Raw genomic sequence first — 22,165 nt, forward strand, 5'->3', positions numbered from 1 at the left:
GAAACCAGAGATAAGTGTACACTAGGCAAAACTCTGAGCTCTTCACTAGGCAGCATCTTAACCCCTCCATGCTAAAACTTCACAATTCAGTTATTAAAAGCAGGAAAGGGAAGGCTTATTGCTGTACATTAATTCAAATGAAAGGGGCCTGAAGTTATGAGTTCCCATTAGTTCATCAGATAGCCAAGCAGCAGCTTTATGCACTGAGTACTAGTTCGGGGCATATAGAAATAATGCTTTGTGATAGTTTGGAGGCGCCCACAATTAAATGGAAAGGGGAGCAAAAGACAGTTTTCCTGCTGTTGTTTGAGCAATAGTGCAGTTAGTACCAGTAGGTACCAGAGATACAAAGTAGGCAGGGTTCCTGCTCTTACACAGCTTGCTGTCCAGGGTAGAGACATGGCACAAAGGCCCTGAGCTGGGAATAGAATTGACACTGTTGATTAGAAAGGCACCCCTGTAGGAACACGCTTGGGTGGCTAGATGCCTATTTACGCATGGATTAAATCCCTGTGGGTCAGGGACCAAGCTCAGGTATGATGGCAAGCACCATCACCCACCAAGCCATCTTGCCAGCCATGAATGTTAGTGGTTTGTGCATGTGTTTGTAGTGCCTGTGGAGGCCAGAAGAGGGCGTTAGAGTCCTTGAAGCAGGTGTCTGTGAACTGCCTGTGTGAACAGCGTAGGTCCTGGGAACTGAACTCTGGCCCTCTGGAAACACAAAGGGCTCTTAACCAGTGAGCCATCTCTCTTGTTCTCAAACTTAGGGTTTTTATATTAAATGATTTTATGTTGAATGTATTGGGAAGCTATCTCAGGGAAATGGCACTGTCTGGTTTTTGTTTAGCTAATAAACACAAGTGGCTGTGTGGTTGCAGAAAGGCTCATAAGGAAACCACTACACTTAGCCAAAGATGATGACATTCTATGAGGCTAGAATTCCTAAGGTCAATCACGTCAGACCAGACCTGTGGATGAGAAGATGTTCATTAGGATATTGGTTCTCACGTTCTGTCTGTCCTAAAGGTGGGGCTGAGGGAAGTAGCTAAGAAAGGCCTTATAATTTGAGCTAGAGAGTGCAGGGTTAACTACCGCACCACTTCTCGATCCTATAACAATTCTCCCTCAGGAGTAGAACAAAATAGTTGCTGGAGAGTTTGGTGTTGAATCTGACGGCCATTGGCAGTTACACAGGGTTTGTTGTTGCCTGCAGAAGTTGGCTAAGTGAGGCAGAAGCAAGGAGGGGACACCTGTGAGGGTAAGCAATGTAATGGCTTGAAGTTCCTGAGCTGGAATAAAAGTATTGGGCTTAGAATTAGCAATACTCAAGGTGTGTTGGGGTTGGGTGTGAAGCTAATAAGCGCCTTCAAATGTCTAACATCAAGAACTATACAGAAGTGTATAGGTTATAATAACCCAGGCAAAGAGACCCATGCCTATAACCCAAGCACTTACAAGGGAAAGTAGGAGGATCTAGAATTTAAGGTCATTCTCATCTGCAAAGTCCATTGGAGGCCAGCCTGGATTACATGAGACCCTGTCTCAACATATAAAGGGGGAGGGGAGAGTGTACCTACTTCTGTTTGCCTGTGTATATTACTGTGTGCGAGTATTCCGATCTATTGAATATACACTTCCCTGAGGAGCATATGTTTCAAAGTGGGCTGTACTCTTGCTGACTTGATAATCTAGTGCTTTCTGTTGATGCAGACAGACAGTTCTCTTTGGTTGAGCCGCCGTTGAGTATTCCTGTGTGTTTGGTAGTGAGCCCGGCCCCACCTGTACCGTTGAGCATTCCTGTGTGTTTGGTAGTGAGCCTGGCACCACCTGGTTGATGCGCCTTTGCATTACCTTGAGTTTTTGGGGTCTCTGTGGTGTTAACACAACAGTGAAATGAATAGCGAACACTGCTTCTGAGAACCTGAGGTGGCAGACAAGGAATTCAGATTACTGTGCAGCACAAAGCTGTGGTCTGTTGAACCCCTAAGGGAACCATCGGGAAAACTGGAATTCTGCAGTCTCTTGCAGTAGCAACCTTAGAACGCTGGACCTGCCGATGAGAGTAGTTGCGGCTATCAACTGCTTTCAGACCTTAATCTGTCACAGCCAGCTGGAATGTGGAACCTGGGGAAGCAGGAGGCCTACCGGGTGGGAATGAGAGCACACACACTTGGCTTAGTTCGCTACAGACTTTTGGATGAAGAGTAGTGGGGTTTTCACCATTCATTTGAGCTCAAGTGCTGTGTGCAACTAAAAATAATCACTGTGGATATTCTGGTGAGAGACTAGAGCTAGAGATGTAGCTCAGCAGCAGCTGATTGCCTGGCGTGCACAAGGGCCTAGGCAGTTCCGATACCATAAAACAACCAACTGAAGACTTAGGGACCAGCGTGAGATGATACAGGTTGGGAGGAGGGGTGTCTGAGGCTGGAGACAGTGAAGAAGTACTGCTAGGTAGGAAGCTGTGCTGCTGAGGCATGTCCAGTGGGGAATCGTGTACAGCTAGACGGTACCTGTGGATCATCATGGGCTGTAGGAGAGACTACACTGTAGTCGCTCTGGCGATCCATGCAAGGTGGTGGTGATTGTCATGGAGGAATAGGTGCTTGAATTTGGAGACAAGAGGCCAGTCAGTCTGAGACTTGCTTCTGGAAATGGCCTTTTGGATTTCATGCAAAAAGCATATCTAGGTGCTTAGGATAGAGCAGTACACAAACAGATAAATTTTCCTTCAAACAGTTTACGTTTTAGTGCTAGAGACTGATCATATAACTAAAATATGTCTAGTAAGGTGGGTACTAACTAGTGTGACATTAGTGATGGAGCCTGTGATGTGTCAGTGGTGGGAGGGCTGGAATTTAGAGTGCCAAGACTCCCTACATCACAGATGTGATGGCAAGTAGGAATCCCACAGGAGAGGAAACAGTCATGTGGCTGATAAAACCAGAATCCGGTGGGCCTGAGGAAGGCAAAGGCCAGAATGAGCGAGCCGCACTGACAACTCAGGTTAGATGGTCCATCAGACCAGTGTGCAGCCTGTGTGTTCTACGAATGGTGCTTCAGAGTGTGACATTGGAGGATTTTGTTGTTGACATTTTTGTTTTAAATTACTGTGTATGTGTCTGTGGACTAAATGTATGGGCCAGAGGCTGGAGTTGTGGGCAGGTGTGAGCCACCCAACATGGGTGCTGGGAATTGAACTCAGGTCCTCTACAAGAGCAAAGTATTCTCTTAACTGCTGAGGCACTTCTCAAGCCCTTTTTGATTGCTTTTGAATCAGGGTCTCATGTAACCCAGGATGGCTTCCTACTCACTGTGTAGCTCAGGCTGACCTGGAACTCTTGTTTCTTTTGTTTGGTCTCCCGGAGATAGAATTACAGTGTGAGCCATAACTTTGCATTTTTTGTCTGTTTGAGTTTTGAGACAGGGTTTCACTTTGTAGCCATGGGTAGTCTGGAACTCTATGCTTTCTGAGGTGGCCCTTGGACTTAGAGCAGTCCTGCTTCTACTTCCTGGGTGCTGTGATGACAGGCTGTGCCGCCATTCCTTACGTGACTGTTTTGCCCAGATAAATTTGGTTGCTATATTAATAGCCTTCTGGGGTGGAGATGGGAAGCGGAAGTCGGGGATGGCACAGGTTAAGAGACCAGCTGAAGAGATCGTTGCTATTTCTGGGCAACATAAATAGCGGTTTAGACTGGACCGTGACATGGTAATGGTGAGGAGTAGACGTGAGCAGTGGGGGGATGGGTCCCAACTCGCAAGGTGCAGGCCCCAGAGTGGGAGCAGATCATTATCTGCAGAGGGTTTGGGGGAGTGGTGTCTAGGTAATGGCCCCACTGGAGGCTGTTGGGATTGAAATGTGGCCTAATTCTGACCTCAGGTCAGGCGCTAAGACCACAGTGGGATTGATTATGCTCTGCATATCATAGGCTCCGAGTTCCAGGTCTGTACCACTTTGTTGACTTTTATTCTAAAGCCACTTAGAATAAGGGTTAATTTGGAGCGAGAGTTTATGTCCCGTGCTGTTGAACTCACTTAGGGTTCAGGGGTGTTGAGGCTGCCTGTGTGAAACCTGAGGTTTTCTCAGGTTGGGAATTAGAGTCAGTGAAAGATGGAAGAGGCCCTGATGTTTGACCCAGCTCTTTTCCCCCAGATGGCCCACTGTGTGACCTTGGTTCAGCTGTCCATTTCCTGTGACCATCTTATTGACAAGGACATCGGCTCCAAATCTGACCCACTCTGTGTCCTTTTACAGGATGTGGGAGGGGGCACCTGGGCTGAGGTGAGATGGACTTGAAGGTTAAGGTCATTGAGGGAGGGCAGGAGTATGTTTGGGGTAACAGGTTTGTAACTGATGCTTAGTGGTCTCTTCTCACAGCTTTGCCGGACTGAGCGGGTCCGGAACTGCTCAAGCCCTGTGTTCTCCAAGACTCTGCAGATTGAGTACCACTTTGAGACTGTTCAAAAGCTACGCTTTGGAATCTATGACATTGACAACAAGACACCAGAGCTGGGGGACGATGACTTCCTAGGGGGAGCTGAGTGTTCCCTAGGTCAGGTACGTAGGCAGGGCCAGGAACTGAGTGTGCTATGAGACCTCAGAGCCCGGGTGTGCCAGCCACGCAGGACCAAACCCTGTCTGAGGTGCTGAAGCCTCTCTCACCTCATTTTTCCCAGATTGTGTCCAGTGGGACTCTGACTCTCCCCTTGATGTTGAAGCCGGGGAAGCCTGCCGGGCGGGGAACCATTACAGTAAGGAATGAACCCTGGATGGGGAGCAGTTTATGAAATGAATAATTCATGAGGTGACAAAGTCCTCCCTACCTAGGTTTCAGCCCAGGAGTTAAAGGACAGCCGTGTAGTAACCATGGAGGTGGAAGCTAGGAACCTGGATAAGAAGGTGTGTCTGGAAAGAGGACCTGGGGATCCAAGAATTAAGAGGCTGAGGGCTGACACTGGCTGTCTTCCTGAGTCCTATAACTGGGGTCTCTTTGGCATCGGCAGGACTTCCTAGGAAAATCTGATCCATTCTTGGAGTTCTTCCGCCAAGGTGATGGAAAGTGGCACCTGGCATACAGATCTGAGGTGTGACTCCTGGTATCGGTTGGGCTGGCATAGGAGAGAATCTCCAGGGGTTGTGATTAACAGGTTTGGGAGCCGAGGGAGAAAGACTTTCGATGGGTGGGAGGATGGGAGATCTTCATGGGCCAGGTCAGAGCTCATTACCCTCTGCCCCAGGTAATCAAGAACAACCTGAACCCGACATGGAAGCGCTTCTCAGTTCCTCTTCAGCATTTCTGTGGTGGGGACCCAGACACACCCATCCAGGTGAGGGGTTTACCTTAATAGATGGATCAAGGGAACAGATCCTGGGAAGGGACTTCTTGCTTGCCCTGTGTCTCTTTTATATACAGATTTCCCCCCCCCCCTTCCCCAGGTACGCTGCTCAGACTATGACAGTGACGGGTCACATGATCTCATTGGTACCTTCCACACCACTTTGGCCCAACTTCAAGCAGTCCCGGTAAGTGTTGACTGTTGACAGGGCTTCAGTGTGCCTAGAAGGCCGCTGCCCAGAGGAAAGTCTGGAGAGTTCAGCTGATGATGCAGTGCCCCCCCCCCCCAGGCTGAATTTGAATGTATCCACCCTGAGAAGCAGCAGAAAAAGAAAAGCTACAAGAACTCTGGAATTGTCTATGTCAAGACTTGCCGGGTAAGATGATAGACCATGTGACCCAGGCTCTTGAGTTCTGAGCCTTGGACTCCATGAGGCTAGCCCCTATTAGCCACAGCTTAACCCTGGTTTCATCTGCAGGTAGAAACAGAGTATTCCTTCCTGGACTATGTGATGGGAGGCTGCCAAATCAACTTTACTGTAAGTAAAGTTTGCATCCTAGGGGCAGGTGAACAGGCCTTAGGCTAAAGTAGCCTTTGCCTCCATTCTTGCTTTCTTTCCAGGTGGGCGTAGACTTCACTGGCTCCAATGGAGACCCATCCTCACCTGACTCCCTGCACTATCTGAGCCCGTCAGGAGTCAATGAGTACCTGACAGCACTGTGGAGTGTGGGCAGTGTGGTTCAAGACTACGACTCGTGAGTTTTGGTTCTGGCCCCTCCCAGGCCCTTTACACACTTCAGCCTCTAGACTCAAGACCCTCACTGCTTCTTTTCTAATTCCCTGCCCTCCAGAGACAAGCTGTTTCCAGCATTTGGATTTGGGGCCCAGGTACCCCCTAATTGGCAGGTAAGCCCTCTTCTTCCTTTTCTCTGTTGTTTTTTATATCAAGATCCTAACTCTAGAGTCTGTGGTAAATTTATTTATTGCTTGGTATCTAGCTTAAGGAGAGATCCAGGGGTTTGTTCTTGCAGGCAGGTCATACAGCAAGCGCAGGGCCAGATTGCTTCTGTGGGATTCCTGCCATAGATATGAATGCCCTTGTTTGGATTTTATAATTTTGGGGCTTGAACCATGGGCCTTAAACATGCTAAACATGCACTCTGTTGCACTTGGGTCGTTCAAGAGTGTGTTATTTCTTGGCACAGAAGGGGCTGGGGGTACCCGGAGAGATGGCTCAGCTGTTGAATCCTTGTTCTTCCAGAGGACCAAAGTTCAGTTCCTAACACCCACATAATATGGTTAGCTACCTGTAACTCAGCTTCAAAGGGCACCCAATTGCATTCTTCTGATGGCTTTGGGCGTGCACACACACAAACATAAATATAAATAAAAAATAAAATATTAGCTGGGCATGGTGGTGTAGACCTTTAGTCCCAGGGCTCAGGAGGCAGAGGCAGGCCAATCTCTGTGAGTTCAAGGCCAGCCTGGTCTTCATAGTGAGTTCCAGAATACCCAGAGATACACAGTGAAACCCTGTCTCCAAACAAAAACAAATGACATCTTTGCTGGGTGTTATGACTCATCTTTTATCTCAGCATTTGGGAGGCAGGTGGCTCAGGGTTCAAGACCAGCCTGGTCTACATAGGCCCTGTCAGGGGCTAAAACATGTTGTGCGTCCGGGGGTGGGGTGATGACACTCAGGTTGCTAAAATGTAGGGGAAGGTAGAAAAAGTCTCATTTTTTTCTTTTCATTTATTTATTTATTTTTTTTTTTTTGGTGTGTGTTTGTTCAGGTTGATCTAAGTATATAGAGATCCTGGCACTCCTCTGTGCTGGGATTAAAAGTGTGCACTCCTATACTCAGCCTTGTTTGTTTTTCTCTTTTTCTGATAGGTCTCACTGTATACTTCAGGCTGGTTTAAAATTGCAACCTTCTAGTCTTAGTCTTAATCTCCTGTGGGCTAATAGTGGAGGTTTGGAAGCCACACCTGGCTGAGTAATTTTCATTCTTGTCCTCAGGTCTCACATGAATTTGCCTTGAACTTCAATCCCAGTAATCCCTTCTGCGCAGGTAATCCCCCATTCTCCAGTGTGAAGCAATCTCACACCTGAGGAGTGAGCTTCCGTGGGTAGAGAAGACTGGGAGAGAGGAGTGGAGGTTAGAGCTGGCCCGGTGGACTCAATTCACCTTATTACTGAGATGATTTGGGGCAAGTTCTTACCATTGTGTGTGCTTTGGTTTTAAAATATATAAGTAAAATTTTATGGGCCTACTGGCAAAGCCCTATATTTCCAGCTACTCGGGAGGCTGCGGCAAGAGAATCAAAGTTCAAAGTCTGCCTGGGCAACTTGGTCTCAAATGAAAGCATGGAAAAGCCTGGATGGGCTACCATTGACCTGACTGTGCTCAGGATGCAGTCCAGAGCCTTATGTATATGAGTAAGCACTCTACCACTAGCCACATTCCTAGTTTAGGGAGATGTTTATGTGAACATCCCAAGTTTTTTCATAAAGACCCCAAATCTGGGGCTGGAGAGATGGCTCAGCAGTTAAGAGCACTGACTGCTCTTCCAGAGGACCTGGGTTCAATTCCCAGCACCCACATGTCAGCTTACAGTTGTCTGTAACTCCAGTTCCAGGGGATCTGACATCCTCATATCAAAACACCGGTGCACATAAATAAATCTTTAAAAATGTATCTTTAAAAAAAAGACCCAAGATTTGGGCCTTCCCGGCACTTCCATGAGAACACCTAGTTAACTTGAAAAATTTGACTTGACCTCATCTGATCATCTTACTTATTTTTATTATTCTGTTTTTTTGAGACAGCGTTTCTCTGTAGCTTTGGAGCCCGTCCTGGAACTAGATCTTAGGGACCAGGCTGGTCTCAAAGTTACAGAGATCCACCTGCCTCTGCCTCCCAAACTACTTTTTTTCCCCCTTCTTGAGACAGTATCTCTCTGTACCCTGGCTGGTATGGCCTAGAGCTATGTAAGCTAGCCTCAAATTTGTGACCCAGGCCAGGCATGCTGGTTTACTCCTTTAACCCCAGCGTTTGGGAGGGCAAGACAGGTGGGTCTTGCCTTGTGGGGTCAGTTGTCCCCCTCTATCTCTATGTAGTTCTGCGGATGGAGCTCAGGTCACTGGGCTTGCGCACCAAGCTCCTTTACCTGCTGAGTGAGCTCTCTTGCTGGCTCTCTTGACACTCATAGCAATCCTCAGTTCCAAAGTACTAACACAACCAGGCTAAACTACTTCCCCAGTTCAGAAAATAACTTTTTTTAAGTCAGTTTCTCTGTGTAGTCCTGACTGTCCTGGAACTCACCCTGTAGACCAGGCTGGACTCCAATTCAGGATTCACCTGCTTCTGCCTCCTTGGGACTGGGTTCAAAGGTGTGCACCACCACCGGCCAGCTCAGAAAATAACTCTCATTTGGGGAGTTAATTAATTCAAAATATTCTATCAAGTCCTGTCTTCTTTGCCCTCCTGTCTTCTTTGTCCTTTAGTTTCATTTGTTGGGTAGAGCCATGTCCTGGGTGGCAAGGATGAAATACTTCTAGGTTTCTACATCTGGGCCTAGATGGGAAGATATCAGGTCTAACTTAATCCTATGAGGTCGAAGGTCTACAACTTTATAGAATTTTCTGCTGTTCTTGTAGGCATCCAGGGTATTGTAGATGCCTACCGTCAAGCACTGCCCCAAGTTCGTCTCTATGGCCCTACCAACTTTGCACCCATCATCAACCACGTGGCTAGGTTCGCAGCCCAGGCTGCGCAGCAGAGGACTGCCTCGGTAAGAGCGAGCTGTGGGTAGCTGTGGCACCAGGGTGGCGATGTGTGTAATGAGGGCATCTAATCAGTGGGGATGTGTGCCTGGGAGGGCTTGGGAAAGAGAATTTGTCTCAGTCTATGAACTTGTCTCCAGCAATACTTCATACTGTTGCTTTTGACTGATGGCGCTGTGACAGACGTGGAGGCCACATGTGAGGCTGTGGTGCAAGCCTCAAAGCTGCCCATGTCCGTGATCATTGTGGGCGTGGGTGGGGCTGACTTTGAGCTCATGGAACAACTGGATGCTGATGGTGGCCCTCTTCGTTCACGCCGTGGAGAAGCAGCTGTCCGTGACATAGTGCAGTTTGTGCCTTATCGACGATTTCAGAATGTGAGTAGGGGCGGAGTTTGCAGGATGGTGGCCGTGGGGTTGAGGCCGGGTAGATAAAGCCTTTTCATCAAAGTCTGGCAAGGTTGAATTTCTGGTAAGATGTGGACACTTACAGGCTCTCATTGACTTTGCCTTTCTTCTCCTGACAGGCTCCACGGGAGACATTAGCACAGACTGTACTTGCAGAAGTGCCTACTCAGCTGGTTTCCTACTTCAGAGCCCAAGGTTGGGCCCCATTGAAGGCACCTCCAGCTCCAGCCAAGGGCCCTGCACAGCCCCCCCAGGCATAGGTTCCCTTGGAGAGTAGGCTATGGTCAGTCTATTTCAGCCTTTAGCCCACTCAGTCCTTTAGGCCGTGGACCAACCCTGCACATTTTTCCCATATAGTTGATACGTTTATACTTGCTTCTGCTATTGCTGCTCTTGACCAACCTACCTGCCCTGGACCCATCTCATTCAGGAAAGGCTAGTATAAAGATCACCCCTTTCTCGGGGTTACACACTGGTATAGACAGCCTTGCTTACTATGACCCGAGTCTTTGTTGGCCTTGGCCTTGTTGAGTGAAAGTCTGATAACCCTATCTATCCAAGCAAATTGGGTCTAATCACTAACATTGAATGAGACTAACATTGAAAACAAAGTTGGTATAAAGTAAGATAAAGTAAGCATGTGGTTGTCCCTTCCTCTGGGTGTACCTGAGCTCGGAACATGATCAAGATGGAAGGTGTTAGAGGTGGCGAAGCTGAGAGAGTGAGGGCTACTAGACCTCCTGTGCTAGGTTTGTTCCCCTGTTCTTTGGGAACATTTGTGTAGCCCAGGATGGCCTGCAGTTCACCATCTGCCTTAACCTCACGGATGCTGGAATGTGCTACTGTGCCTGGTTCATAGTCCTAATTTTTTTTGTTTTGCCTTTTATTTATTTATTTTTTTTGACTTAAGGTCTCATGTAGTTCAGGCTGGCCTGGCCCTACATGTGTAGACAAGGATGTCTTAAATTTCTGGTCCTCTTACCTCCATCTCCTGAGTGCTAGGATTATAAGCATGCCCCACTATGTACAGCTTAGTAGCTTTTTTATATTAGAGATTTAACATATATATTCATTTTTTAAAAACTTTATAGGAGGGACACATCTTAACCACATTGCCCAGGCTGACTTCAGACTCTTTGGACTCAAGAGATCCTCCTTCCTTAGCTAATGGAGTAGATGAAACTATGGTACACTTAGTGCCTGGTTTGGAAAAACAGATTTTCTTTTGCAGGGAGGAAGGGAACTTTTAAGTGCAGAATTAAAATTTCACCCAATCTGCCCGTCAGTCATGGTTGTGACTGAAGTATTTTAAAATTTGTTTTCTAATCTGATAAAACATTGTTTAAAAACTGGGTGTGGTGGCACATACATTTAATCCCAGCGCTCAGGAGGCAGAGGCAGGTGGATCTTTTGAGTTTGAGGTCAGTTTGTTCTACAGAGAAAGTTCCAGAACAGCAAGAGAGCAAGACAAACCCTGTGTCCAAAAAAAAGGAAAAAATGGTTTCAAATATCAGTATCTCATAAAAATAGTTGCCTGGGCAAGTGGTGCACACCTTTAACCTCAGCACTTGTGAGGCAGTGACACTCAACTTTTTGAGTTGAGGCCAACCAACCTGGTCTACAAAGCGAGGACTGTTACACAGAGAAACCCAGTCTCTGGGCAAGGGAGGAGGGGAGATAATGGGAACAATGATTGGTGTCATGGCTGTGATGCCAACATTGGAGTCAAGGCAGGTGGGTGGCTGCAGGTTTGATGTGGACTCACTTTATACTAGGAGTTTCAGATCAGACAAAAGAACTTTAAAATATCACATATACTCTTTGTATCTGGTTTGCATTTATTTTAGATGCCTTATCACAACTGCCTTGTCTCCTTTTCCAAGTCACCTTCTTCCCCAGATCTCACATTTTTAGTTTGAATTTATTTCCGTACCTACATATGGCTAGGTGTCATTCCTACCTTGACTTTTTTCTCAGTAGCCTCTTCATGGGCTTTGTCAGAGTCTTCATTCTGTTGTTCAAACTATTTTCCCCTCAGTTTTTACTGTTTCATATTTTTATATTCAATATGAAAATTTTATTTTTATATATGCTAATCTGCTTTTAAAAGTGTATCCGTTTATCAATAAATACTCCTTCAGTGGCTTGTTTTGTTTTGTTTTTGGTGCTGGGAATTGTGCCTAGGGCCTAAGTCATGCTAGCGTTGGGCTTTATCACTTAGCTTATCTTTGGATATATTACAGTGAAGACTATTAGATCTGATGAACATCACACCACATGTCCTACACCTAAGGCCCTAGAAATGACCAGTTGCATGAAGGCTACCAAGTGTAGGTCAGCTTTGCTCAAAAGGTGTCCTAGAAATGTCCAGGTCTTAGCTTCCCAGTGTTTGCCAGAGGAGAGTTTCCCTCTAAATCTGTACGTAGCAAGACCTGAGGACATTTCCAGGAACTGGGGGTAGGGACTGAGCATAAGCATGGCTTCAGCTGCTGAGAGTCTCCAGCTGAGATGCCTTGTGAGGGAGGCCCCATTCTTGGGCTCCTTTTCCCGAGTATGAGTGGAGCGAGTTGCTGCCCAAGTTTCCGTCCCTGTATCGAGGATCAAGCTGCATTGTGTACAGTGTGGAATGTCCACAACACTTTCTCTTGCACATGGTAGACACTGTAGGCACCACCTGCTGCTACTATGTGACTCTGGACTTCAGAAAAGGATGTGTTGAGGGCCATGTTGTGCCATACTGACCTGCCCCAGGCAGCCAGAGCTTGCCCCCAAAGGTGACCTCCCAGCACTGATGCACAAATATCAGTTCTCCTCCAACCATCAGCATTTTTAATTGGGTCCCCCAGTGACCCCTGTGGCATTGTCTGCCCACTCTGAGGTCTGCACGCCATGGGCACGGACTCGATATAAGCATGTGAAACGGGGATGGCCCCAGTTGCTGCGAATCTGAATCTTCACCTTGGGGAAGGCTGATGGAGGGTCATTCTGGGGAGACAAACGGATCATGCCAACAACTGCTCTCAAGACTGTCCTTCCCACCAATGTCCATTGCCCCACCTTAGCGCTCTCACCCCCAGAGAAAAACACACCTGTAGGTGGAAAGTTTGAATTTCCGATTTCTGCACATCAAAGGTGAATTTTCCCAAAAACACTTCTGTCTCATCATCAGCTTGGAGCCCCTGGAGGGGAAGAGTGTATGGGGGAACAGTGAGGTACAGAGGAAGCAGGGGACAGCTTTGTTCAGGGCCGTCTACACATCCACAGCTACCTGTGCTCTGGTTCATGCTCTAACATAGCATGTGTAGTATGGAATTTAACAGCCAGGATAGCCTAGCACCAGGGATGCTCAGGCAGGAGTGAGTTTAAGGTCAGCCTGGGCTGCACAGAAGGCCCTGTCTTAAGCAAACCAACCAGGCTACTAGAAAGTTGTTAGCAGGGCAAGAAAGATGTGGGTCCTCTTGCCAAGGACCCACATGGCAGCTCACAGTTCTTAACTCCAGTTCAGAGAACCTACCAGTATCTTCTGACTTTCTGGGGCACTAGGCATGCATGTGATGCACTACTTACATACAGGCAAAACCACTCATACTTAAGTCTTTTGTAAAAAGTAATGTGACTGAGCTTGTAATCGCTCCTTTTAGAGCACGATCATTCCCCTTCAGATGGGAGGAAACAACAGTACTTCATTGGTTTTGCAGAAGCAATGAAATAATACATAGAATACATAGAGAGCTTAGAAAGCCAAGCCTACTTACTCTCTGGATATGGTGATGCTCATTACAGCCTGTAGCGGCCCGCATGCGTATGTCCAGTTTACAGATGAGCAAACAATGACACGTACTGGCAATAGTTCTCACCACTATCTAGGGTTTCCTAAGCAGACGCTCCACCTGGTCCCCGCCCCACTCACAAAGACTGCAAAGTCCCGGGGTGCACTGCTGGCTCCTCCAGTGTGTGCCACGGTGGGTGGAGGATGCTGGAGGGTGACGTCGCTTAGCTGCACATGACCCGGTAGTCGGATCACCACCTGACCTTGGTCACCTTCAAAGGCCCAGCAGTTTCCAGGGAACACATCTGGCTGCAGGGGTTTAGACAGACTATCAGAACACATGACAAATCCAAGACCAGACAGTACTGAGAACTGGAGGGCAGCCTGAGCTGCTGAGCAAGACCCTGTCCTAGGGCTGCTGCTCAGCCCAGAGCTCTGCCTTCTTCTGCCCTGGTTCTTGCCTATCCACGTGAGGCAATGCTGAGTCCCCAGCACTTAGAGTTCTCTTCAGTTTAACGGCATCCTTGGCTTGGCAGGAACCTTCCCACACCATGCCAGCCCCTGCCTCCAGTGGGGCACCTTCTGAAGCCAAACTGACCTCAGTTCCAGTCCTCTCTCCCGGCTCTTGCCCATTGGCACCATCCCCAGCTCCCTGGTTCCAGGCCCACCTCCAGTATGACGGAGGGTGGGCGAGCATAGTTCCAGAAGCTCAAGCGATTCCAGAAGTAGGCAGTGTTGGCGTCTTCATAGTCACTGGACGTCTTCTCCAGGTCGATAGAGGCTCCTGGGTGGGCAGAAGTCACTTTTAGGGACTCCCAGGCTTTCTCGTCAGTGCCGTTATCTAGGTTCCAGAGTCTGCTTCTTTCCACGTGTCTACTACGTCTTACCCACAGAGCTCAGTGCATAGTCGGGTTTCCGCACGAAGTCCTCATTCAGCCTCTGGAACACAAGCTTGGCCACTCTCTAAAGGCAGAGGGTGGAACAGGAGCGTTGCAGTGGCCCTGCTTCTCGGTAACCCAATATTCAGATAGGACCTTAAGGGCCTTGGGAAAGAGTCCCCACAATGGGTATCGGGGGTGAAGATTCATCTCAGGACCCAGGATGTGCCAGTTTCAAAGCGCAGCCCTGTCCCCGAGTACCTGTGGAGGGGACTCACCTCACTGTGGGCTGCGCGCACGCTGGACACCTCCTTGTGAAGATTATTCAGCTCCTTCTGCAATTGCTGCAGCTGCTGGCTCTGGGAGTGCACACGCTGGTGGTATTGGCTGGATTGGGGAGGCAGGTGCCATGGGTTAGCTACCCATCCCTGTGCACTGTGCACGCCTTTCTGAAGGCCCCCAAAGAGAGATTTACAGAGCTGTCCAGCTCCCACCCCATCTGCCCTCTTTCACCTTAGAGTCAGCATCTCCTGAGGCTCCTGTTGAGGGAGGGACGAATAAGCAACCTTCTTCTCCCAAGTCAGCAAGGTGTGGCTAGACTCCCAGAACCTCCCTTTTTGAGAATTACTACCCTTTCCCTCCCATTCTGGGTTGGCCTCTGGGGATTGCACTCAGTGCTTCCTATACTGCCCCTCCCAGCAACCCAGTCATGCCCTCCCCTCAACTTCCACCCCACCTGGAGACAATCTCTCCAACTCACATTCTCCAAAGTGGGGACCAGGTACAGGAGACCCCACCAGAATACTAGAAAAAGAGAACGGGGCATCCGCTGATCTAAGGGAACCGGGAGGAAAGCAAGGGAGTTTGGGGCTGGGGCTGCAGAAGGACTGACAGTGAGAGACGAGACCAAGCGGGGTCACTAGAGTGGGCCGAGGGGCACAGGGACATGTGAGCTGAATTTAGCTGCAAACCTGCAGAGCTGGGGCCCCAGGGAGTCGAAGCTCCTCACCTGCCAGAAAGATGCTCAGGAGCGACAAAGAACTGAACAGGAAGCGGATGGAGCAGACTTCCCTGAAGAACCAGGATGGGAGCCTGAGGCCCTAACCCACCCTAGCCTCGACCCCGGGGTTCTAGCCTTGGTGGGACCCAGCCCTGCTGCCCTTCCCTGAGCCATCCCTGCCCATTCTTCCTCTGACCTGTACACACTGACCAGCGCGTCTCCTGCCACTGATAACAATACGCTCAGCACCTGAAAGAGGAGGCCTGGGGACGGGGACAGGAGAAACCTCTCAGAGAGGGCAAGCCATGTGGGTGAGTTGGTGCAGGTTCAGAAAGGCTCGGGAAGGGCCAGGGGCAAGGTCCTGGGACTCAGGAGGTGAGGGTGGGCTGGGAAAACGAGCCGAGGCTGGACTCTTGGGCTCAGGCTTGGGCAGAACTGGGGTTCCGAGTGCCAGGTCAGAGGGGATAGGGCTGGATTCTCGGACCCGGGCTCGGGAGGAGAACTGGGGTTCCGAGTGCCAGGTTCGAGAGAATGGGGCTGTCCTGGCTCGTACTCAGGAAGCTCTTGGACATCCGCGTGGGAGGCATCTCCTGCCTCAGATCCAGGGCCGGGAGAAGGTTGAGCTGCTCGTCCAAGACTACAGGAGATTCACCCGGTTCTGCGGGAGCCCAGGGCTCCATTGAGGTCTTGGGCACCGCAGTCCCGCACTTCCCCCGGGGCCCGGGCGCAGGCTCCTGAACCTAGTGCTAAACAGCTGGACAGCCTCTCTAACAGGCCTCGCTCCCGCGCCGGCGCTGCGGCGCCTCCTCAGCCAGGCCCAAACACAGGATCGCTTCCGCCCCCTCCCGGGACCGGCCAAGGCACCGTGCCCCGCCCCTCAGGGACTCGCATGGAGCGCGCCCCCTTCAGGGGCGAGTTGGGAACTGCACCCTAGTCCGCGCCGGGGCCCCGCCCCGCGAGCCCGTCCCGCCCTCTCGCCCCAGGGCTCGACCCCGCCCGCACCCGAGGCCCCGCCCCTCACGGTTGCCGCGCCACAGGCGGTCTGGCCATTGTGGCTCCGAGGCGCAGGCTTCGGCCGAGAGCTTCCTGCCCAGGTGTCTCCTCCGGGCACTCCTGGGCTTATGGCGGGCTCACCACAGCTCGAGCCCCGGGCCCTTCTGCCCTCGGGCTGCTCGAGCTCCGGCCCAGCGGACCGGCGTCCATTGCTGTCCCCCGAAGTCACGCTGTGGGAACTATTGCTGTTCTCGCTGAAGAAGTCGGGTGCGGGATTGGGAGAGGATGCGGCCGAGCCTGAGCGGGGGCTCCGCCGCATCCTGCCCTGGGGCTTCCCAGGGGAAGACGAAGTGGCCGCAGCCAAAGCCCTCGGCCCTCCCTCCGCTGCCGCGCGCCACGTGGGTCAGATCCTGCCTGAGCCCCGAGCCTCGAGGCCGACTCTGCCCACTGCTGCCGTCACAGAGGAGCCACGTCACAGAGCCGCGTGACGTCACTGGCAGCCAAGTGGACGCCCGCTTTTTTTTATGGCTTCGTGTGTGGGACCGGAGGTTGATGTCTGCTATCTTACAGAGATCCTTCTGCCTCTGCCTCTGCCTCTCTGCCTCTCTGCCTCTCTGCTTCTCTGCCTCTGCCTCCTTAGTGCTGAAATTAAAGACGTGCGCCACTACCACCCGGCTGTACACTTTATTTTTGGGACAGGGTCTCTGTAGCTCTGGCTGGCCTGGAACCTGTTACATATACCAGGATGTCCGCAAACTCACAGAGATCCCACCGTCTTCTACCTCCTGAGTACTGGGATTAAAGGTGTGCACCATCACCAACCAGCTGGGCTGAAAGCTCTTAGCTTGAACTGCGAACACAAAGTAGAGAACAAAGTGGAAATGGTGCAAGTCTCTAAATTCCCAAAACTTGACTTCAAGTGACAGACCACACCTCCTAAGCCTCCCCAGACAGTGCCATCAGCTCTGTACCCAGTGTGTAAGCTGAGGAATGGGGAGTATTTCTCATTTGAGCAACAATAAGCTATTGCTGTGGCCTGGTGTAGGAGGTACTTCTGTCTATGTGTTGCTTTCATTAATGAATAAAGAAACTGCCTTGGCCTGTTGATAGGGAAGAACTTAGGTAGGCAGGGAAGAGGGAACTGAATGCTGGGAGAATAGGGAGGCAGAGTCAGAGAGGCGCCATGGAGCTGCCAGAGATAGGACGCTATGAACCTTGCTGCTAAGCCACTGCCACATGGTGATACACAGATGAATATAAATGGGTTAAATTAATATGTAAGAGTTAGCCAATAAGAAGTTAGAGCTAATGGGCCAAGCAGTGATTTAATGAATACAATTTCTGTGTGATGATTTCGGGAGTAAGTTAGCCGGGCAGCCGGGACCAACAAGCAGCTCTCTCATCCCTGCAACAGTGACCCTTGGTTGCCTCCCAGAACTTGAAGGTAAGAATTTATTGCTGCAAACACCATATGCTTAGGATGCAGAACTTGGAAGAATCGAGCTGTAACTTTTCCAGAAGGCCCCTCCTTAAGGCCTAGCTCTCATAGTATCACAGCTATTATATGGGGAGATATGATGTAACAATCAATCTATCTACTTTCACAGTCTATCCACTGTAAAGCCAATGAACCCGAACAATGACCAGCTGGTGAAATGTCCCCAGTAGTACAGTAGCGGCAGTATTAGCTCAAGGGTCACCAATAGCTATTCAATTGGACTGAAGACCCGCTCAGTAGGAGGGAATTCGTGCTGGGTGTAACCGTGGTCAACTCTACGTGGCTGAAGGGATTATAGACCCTAGAGGGGAATCTACTGTTACCATTTTCCACAGTCAATCAAGTTTCTAATTGTATTCTAAGCACTGATACCCGCAGGGAAGTGCAGCTCTCACTCATCACCAAAGCAGCTCTTTTTGCAGCACACAGAGGCTATGGTAGAGATCCACAACTGGTCAAAATCCAGAGAATGGGTGACAATGTATTGTCGGCCCAGAGGTTATTATACCTGTGTGTGTAGGGGACACAGAGGTCCTTGTGCTCACAGGTAAGCAATAAGGGAACCAGGAATGTTAAACGATGGTGTTGTCTCTCAAAGGAAGAGATGTATAACCTGCTTCCTACCCAGAAGACTGGGACTGGATGTGCTGTATAGCCTGGTGACTTTTGTGGTCTCTGTATGGCCAGGTCACTCCTGACTCCTCCAGACTCTTGTGTTTGTCTCAGTCATCTTCCCTTCTCTTGAGCATTGTTTCTCAGTCACTAGAACTCATCTATACAGAAGAGGCCACATGGACTTTACAAAGAGTGTTGATGGAGTCAAGCCTTAAGATTTATTGTATGCATGGGATGAAATAATTACCATGAGGAAATCCTTTTTCAAAATTGTGCTCTGCTGAAATTTGCCAGGTGAGACTCTAGAAGTTTGAACTAACTACTGAGTCGTGTTGAATCCCTCTTGCCTCACTTGAGTGACCCTCTGCTGGCCCTGGGGGTCACAGAGACCCCCACACATCTACAATGCGACCCCTAACACCCAAGGCTTAGGAAACATGGGAAGAAGGATCAGGAGGATTGTAAGAGCCAGAGATGCTTCGCCCATGAAATCCCAACAATAGGGTCACCTCAACAAAGCCCACATAATCACCAGACATGCCAACCTGGTTAGGGGAATTTCTTAAGGCTCCACCTCTAGGTGAAGCACTGCAGGCAAACAGTGGCTGCTGAGAGAAGGAGAATCAGTTTTCCAGAGGCAAACATACTGATAGGCTATCCCAAGAGGTCAGTCCTAAGCGCGTGTGCACAGAGCTACACTAAATGGCCTCGGTAGTGTGTGTGTGCACATGCAATAATTAGTATAGAAGAGGGCATGACTTTGAGAGGGAATGATGGGGCACAGGAGGAGTCGGAGAGGGAAGGGTTTTTGGAAATGATATAAATACCATGTATGAAATTCTCAAAAAGATTAAGTTAAAAAGCAACCTTTCTTGCCAGGTATGGAGTTCCATGATGGTTGTTTAGCTTTTTTGTTTGTTTTGAGTGGTTTTTAGGTTTTAGGGACAGGATCTCCTGTAGCCCAGGTTTGACTCAAACTCACTATGTCATGATGACCTTGAACCTTCCATCCTTCTGCCTCCATCTCCTAAATCCTGAGGTTAGAGTAATTTGGGATTAAACCTATAGCCTCCTGCATGCTAGGCAAGTATTCTACTACCTGAGCTACATCCCCAATTCTTCCTAATGCCATTAGTGGGACATAAAAGCTTACTCAAGGAGGAGCCATGTTATAGAGCTTGAGGTGTATAACAAGACCCAGTTCTTCGGATGATCCAATCTTATCTATCATTGCTGCCCTGTATATTCCTTGCATTTCAGTCAAGCTGACCAAATTACAAGTCCTAGGGCACACCAATCCTTCCCACTCCCTAAATGCTGACCATGGGTCCCAGTTTCTGTCTTAGATCCTGTTTTAAAGACTCCCTCTTCAGCAAAGGGCTTCTGTCCTCCCTCCTGAGAGATTCCCCAGTCCCAACTCTTTCCTACTGTGAAAGTAACTGTGGTATGTTCTTTTCAGGCTTAGGAGCACATCTATTTCACCTTTCCTTGTCTGCATCTCTCCATGTGTAAGAACTCAACAAAAGTTCTGCATATAGGAAGTAATTAAAAGGAATAATTGGGAGTCTGGATGGTGGTGGTGCACATCTTTAATCTCAGCACTTGGGAGGCAGAGGCTGGTAGATCTCTGAGTTCAAGGCCAGCCTGGTCTACAAGTGAGTTCAAGGACAGCCAGAGCTACACAGAGAAACCCTGTCTCAAGAAACAAAACAGCGAGCTTGGTCTACAGAGCAAGTTCCAGGACAGGTTCCAACGCCACAGAGAAACTCTGTCTTGAAAAATCAAACAAACAAACAAAAAAAGGAAGGGAATAACTGGACCAGGGAGATGGACCAGTGAGGAAAAACTTCTTGCCAAGCCTGACTGACGACCTGCGTTTGCTTGCCAGGCCCCACGTGGTGGAAGAAGAACCGTCACTTCTGCAGGCTGTCTTCTGACCTACACATGCATGCCTTCTGGTTAAGACGTACAAAATACAACTGCTATATGTAGGCTAGGGATGCATTCAAACTCTCATTAATTCGACAAATGTAATACTGGGGACAAGGGGTTCATCCAGACAGTGTATCTTTGTTCTTTGTGAAACTAGGTCTCACTGTGCAGCTCAAGTTGACCTTGAATGAGAAATTCTCCTGCTTCAGTCTCCCAACTATTGGAATTACAACTGGGTGCTCCATGCTTAGCCCCAGGACAGAAGAAAGGGTTGAGCCAGGTGTGGTGGCACACACCTTTAATACTAGCATGAGGGAGGCAGGAGCAGGTGGATATTTTTGTTTGTTTGTTTTTGCTTTTTTGTTTTTATTTTTTATATCTTGTTTTTCAAGACAGGTTTTCTTGTAGTTTTGGATCATGTCCTAGAACTCACTCTGTAGATCAGGTTGGCCTCAAACTCACAGAGATCCATCTGCCTCTACCTTTCAAGTGTGCTGGGATTAAAGGCATGCGCCACTACCGCCTGGCACAGGTGGATATCTTAATTAAAGGCTAGTCTGATTATATAGTGAGTTCCAGGACAGTCAGGGCTATACAGAGAAACTATGTCTCAACTCCCCCCCCCCAAAAAAACCCAAACCCAACAAAAAAAAATTTTTTTTTTATTTATGTATGTCAACCTGACCCAAACTAGGGTCATCTTAGAAGAAGGAACTGCAATTGAGAAAATGTCCCAGTCACACTGGCCTGTAAGCAAGCCTGTAGGGCATTTTCTTGATTTAAAGCACGCCTTTAATCCCAGCACTTGGGAGGCAGAGGCAGGCGGATCTCTGTGAGTTCGAGACCAGCCTGGTCTACAAGAGCTAGTTCCAGGACAGGCTCCAAAACCACAGAGAAACCCTGTCTTGAAAAACAAAACAAAACAAAACAAAAAAAGAAAAGATTGGTTTAGAAGGGTCATATGAGAAGAAGGTTCATCAGCTGAGAAAATCCCACATAAGATATGGGTATAGGCAGGTGTACAGGTGTGCCTACACCTGTAGGGTGCCTTAATTAGTGACTGATAGAGGGGAGGCCAGTCTATTGTGGGCAAGGACAACCCTGGACTAGTGGTCCTAGGTCCTATTAAAAAAAAAAAAAGCAGGCTTAACTGGAGCTTCCATGGCCTCTGCATGAAGCTCCAGCCTCAGGTTCCTACACAGTTTGAGTTCCTGCCTTGGTTTCCCTCAAGAGACCCCAACATTTTGGGGATGCCAATACCATGGGATGACCATCAAGGACAGCAACAGTTATGGAGTGGTGACTTAGGATATGAAAGTCAAATAAACCCTTCCCTCCCCAAGTTGCCTTGTGTCAAGGTGGTTCATAACAGCAGTTAACCCTAACAAAGACAGAAACTGGTACTGTGGACGGGGGTATTGCTTTGACAATCCTGACCATGTGTTTTTCGGAGGACTGTGGAATAACTTTGGAACACTGTTCTAAAACAGCCATTGGGTGTTCAGAACGGGATGAATAGTTCTATAGGAACTTGGAAGATAGGAATTTGAGAGAAATATAGATAATGGAGTCCTGGCTTATGAAGTTCCAGAGGGAAGTTTGGGAGTCACTTAAAGATTCTATTGGGGCCATTGCATATTTTGAATTAAGACTCTGTGGTGTCTGGTAAGCTAGGGATAAAGAATTGACTATGATTAACAAAAAGATTCCAAAACCTCTAATAGGAAAATATTGCTTTCCTGTGACAATTGACACTGGTCAGTTGGAACTGAGAAATTAGAAGAGCCCAGAATTACTGAGCTGAAATCTTCTGGGAATTATTTCTGCAGGGTCAATACACTAGAAGTGTTCTAGGAGGAGCCTAGGTTATACCTCATGCTGGCAGCTGAACTTGGTTATTTGTAAGAGTCTCTCAGGTGGTAGTGATTTTGAAGGCTCGAGGGGGTC

The 22,165-nt window shown here is 48.8% G+C and overlaps 2 protein-coding genes across 12 annotated transcripts in view; one reads left to right on the forward strand and one right to left on the reverse strand.

The window, feature by feature from the left end:
• Positions 1–11,676, forward strand: part of Cpne1 (copine 1) — a 41,911-nt gene extending 30,235 nt beyond the window's left edge. For 7 of the 8 annotated variants that reach the window (XM_050150658.1, XM_050150653.1, XM_050150652.1 and 4 more), the window contains 15 exons: positions 4,157–4,285; positions 4,382–4,561; positions 4,681–4,755; positions 4,832–4,903; positions 5,008–5,088; positions 5,242–5,331; positions 5,441–5,527; positions 5,630–5,716; positions 5,819–5,878; positions 5,962–6,095; positions 6,192–6,246; positions 7,360–7,411; positions 9,001–9,134; positions 9,267–9,503; positions 9,653–11,676. In XM_050150658.1, coding sequence (XP_050006615.1) covers positions 4,157–4,285; positions 4,382–4,561; positions 4,681–4,755; positions 4,832–4,903; positions 5,008–5,088; positions 5,242–5,331; positions 5,441–5,527; positions 5,630–5,716; positions 5,819–5,878; positions 5,962–6,095; positions 6,192–6,246; positions 7,360–7,411; positions 9,001–9,134; positions 9,267–9,503; positions 9,653–9,793 — 1,614 coding nt within the window. In that variant the 3' untranslated portion in view covers positions 9,794–11,676. Of the gene's footprint in view, positions 1–4,156; positions 4,286–4,381; positions 4,562–4,680; positions 4,756–4,831; positions 4,904–5,007; positions 5,089–5,241; positions 5,332–5,440; positions 5,528–5,629; positions 5,717–5,818; positions 5,879–5,961; positions 6,096–6,191; positions 6,247–7,359; positions 7,412–9,000; positions 9,135–9,266; positions 9,504–9,652 lie in introns of those variants that run through there. The other variant, XR_007593350.1, reaches the window with a different exon arrangement.
• Positions 11,677–12,339: 663 nt separating this feature from the next.
• On the reverse strand, positions 12,340–16,628 carry Spag4 (sperm associated antigen 4). Of its 4 annotated transcripts, none has more exons than XM_050150671.1 (12): positions 16,315–16,628; positions 15,734–15,838; positions 15,377–15,443; positions 15,190–15,251; positions 14,917–14,984; positions 14,694–14,719; positions 14,459–14,567; positions 14,190–14,265; positions 13,971–14,086; positions 13,444–13,611; positions 12,623–12,712; positions 12,340–12,518 (listed from the first exon to the last, which is right to left on the reverse strand). In XM_050150671.1, the coding sequence occupies exons 1-12, from the start codon at positions 16,490–16,492 to the stop codon at positions 12,363–12,365; spliced, it is 1,221 nt and encodes a 406-aa protein (XP_050006628.1). In that variant the 5' UTR covers positions 16,493–16,628; the 3' UTR covers positions 12,340–12,362. The 4 variants fall into 4 exon arrangements, with proteins under 4 accessions (XP_050006628.1, XP_050006627.1, XP_050006626.1 ...); XM_050150670.1 differs by having other exon boundaries at positions 14,941–14,984; positions 16,183–16,628; XM_050150669.1 differs by having other exon boundaries at positions 16,183–16,628.
• Positions 16,629–22,165: the final 5,537 nt, after the last annotated feature.

Source organism: Alexandromys fortis, unplaced genomic scaffold (genome assembly GCF_014885135.2).
Source record: "Alexandromys fortis isolate MF-2015 unplaced genomic scaffold, M_Fortis_MF-2015_v1.1 scaffold_27, whole genome shotgun sequence".
NCBI classification, from domain to species: Eukaryota; Metazoa; Chordata; class Mammalia; order Rodentia; family Cricetidae; genus Alexandromys; species Alexandromys fortis.

Bases quoted from the DNA above. Each gene is read 5' to 3' on its own strand.
- Spag4 (XM_050150669.1), bottom strand. From the start codon at position 16,492: ATGCGGCGGAGCCCCCGCTCAGGCTCGGCCGCATCCTCTCCCAATCCC. The intron at 15,839-16,182 runs GTGCGGGCGGGG...GGGCTCCCGCAG, and splicing joins CGTGAGGGGCGGGGCCTCGG to AACCGGGTGAATCTCCTGTA. The intron at 14,087-14,189 runs GTAAGACGTAGT...CTGCCCACCCAG, and splicing joins CTATGCACTGAGCTCTGTGG to GAGCCTCTATCGACCTGGAG.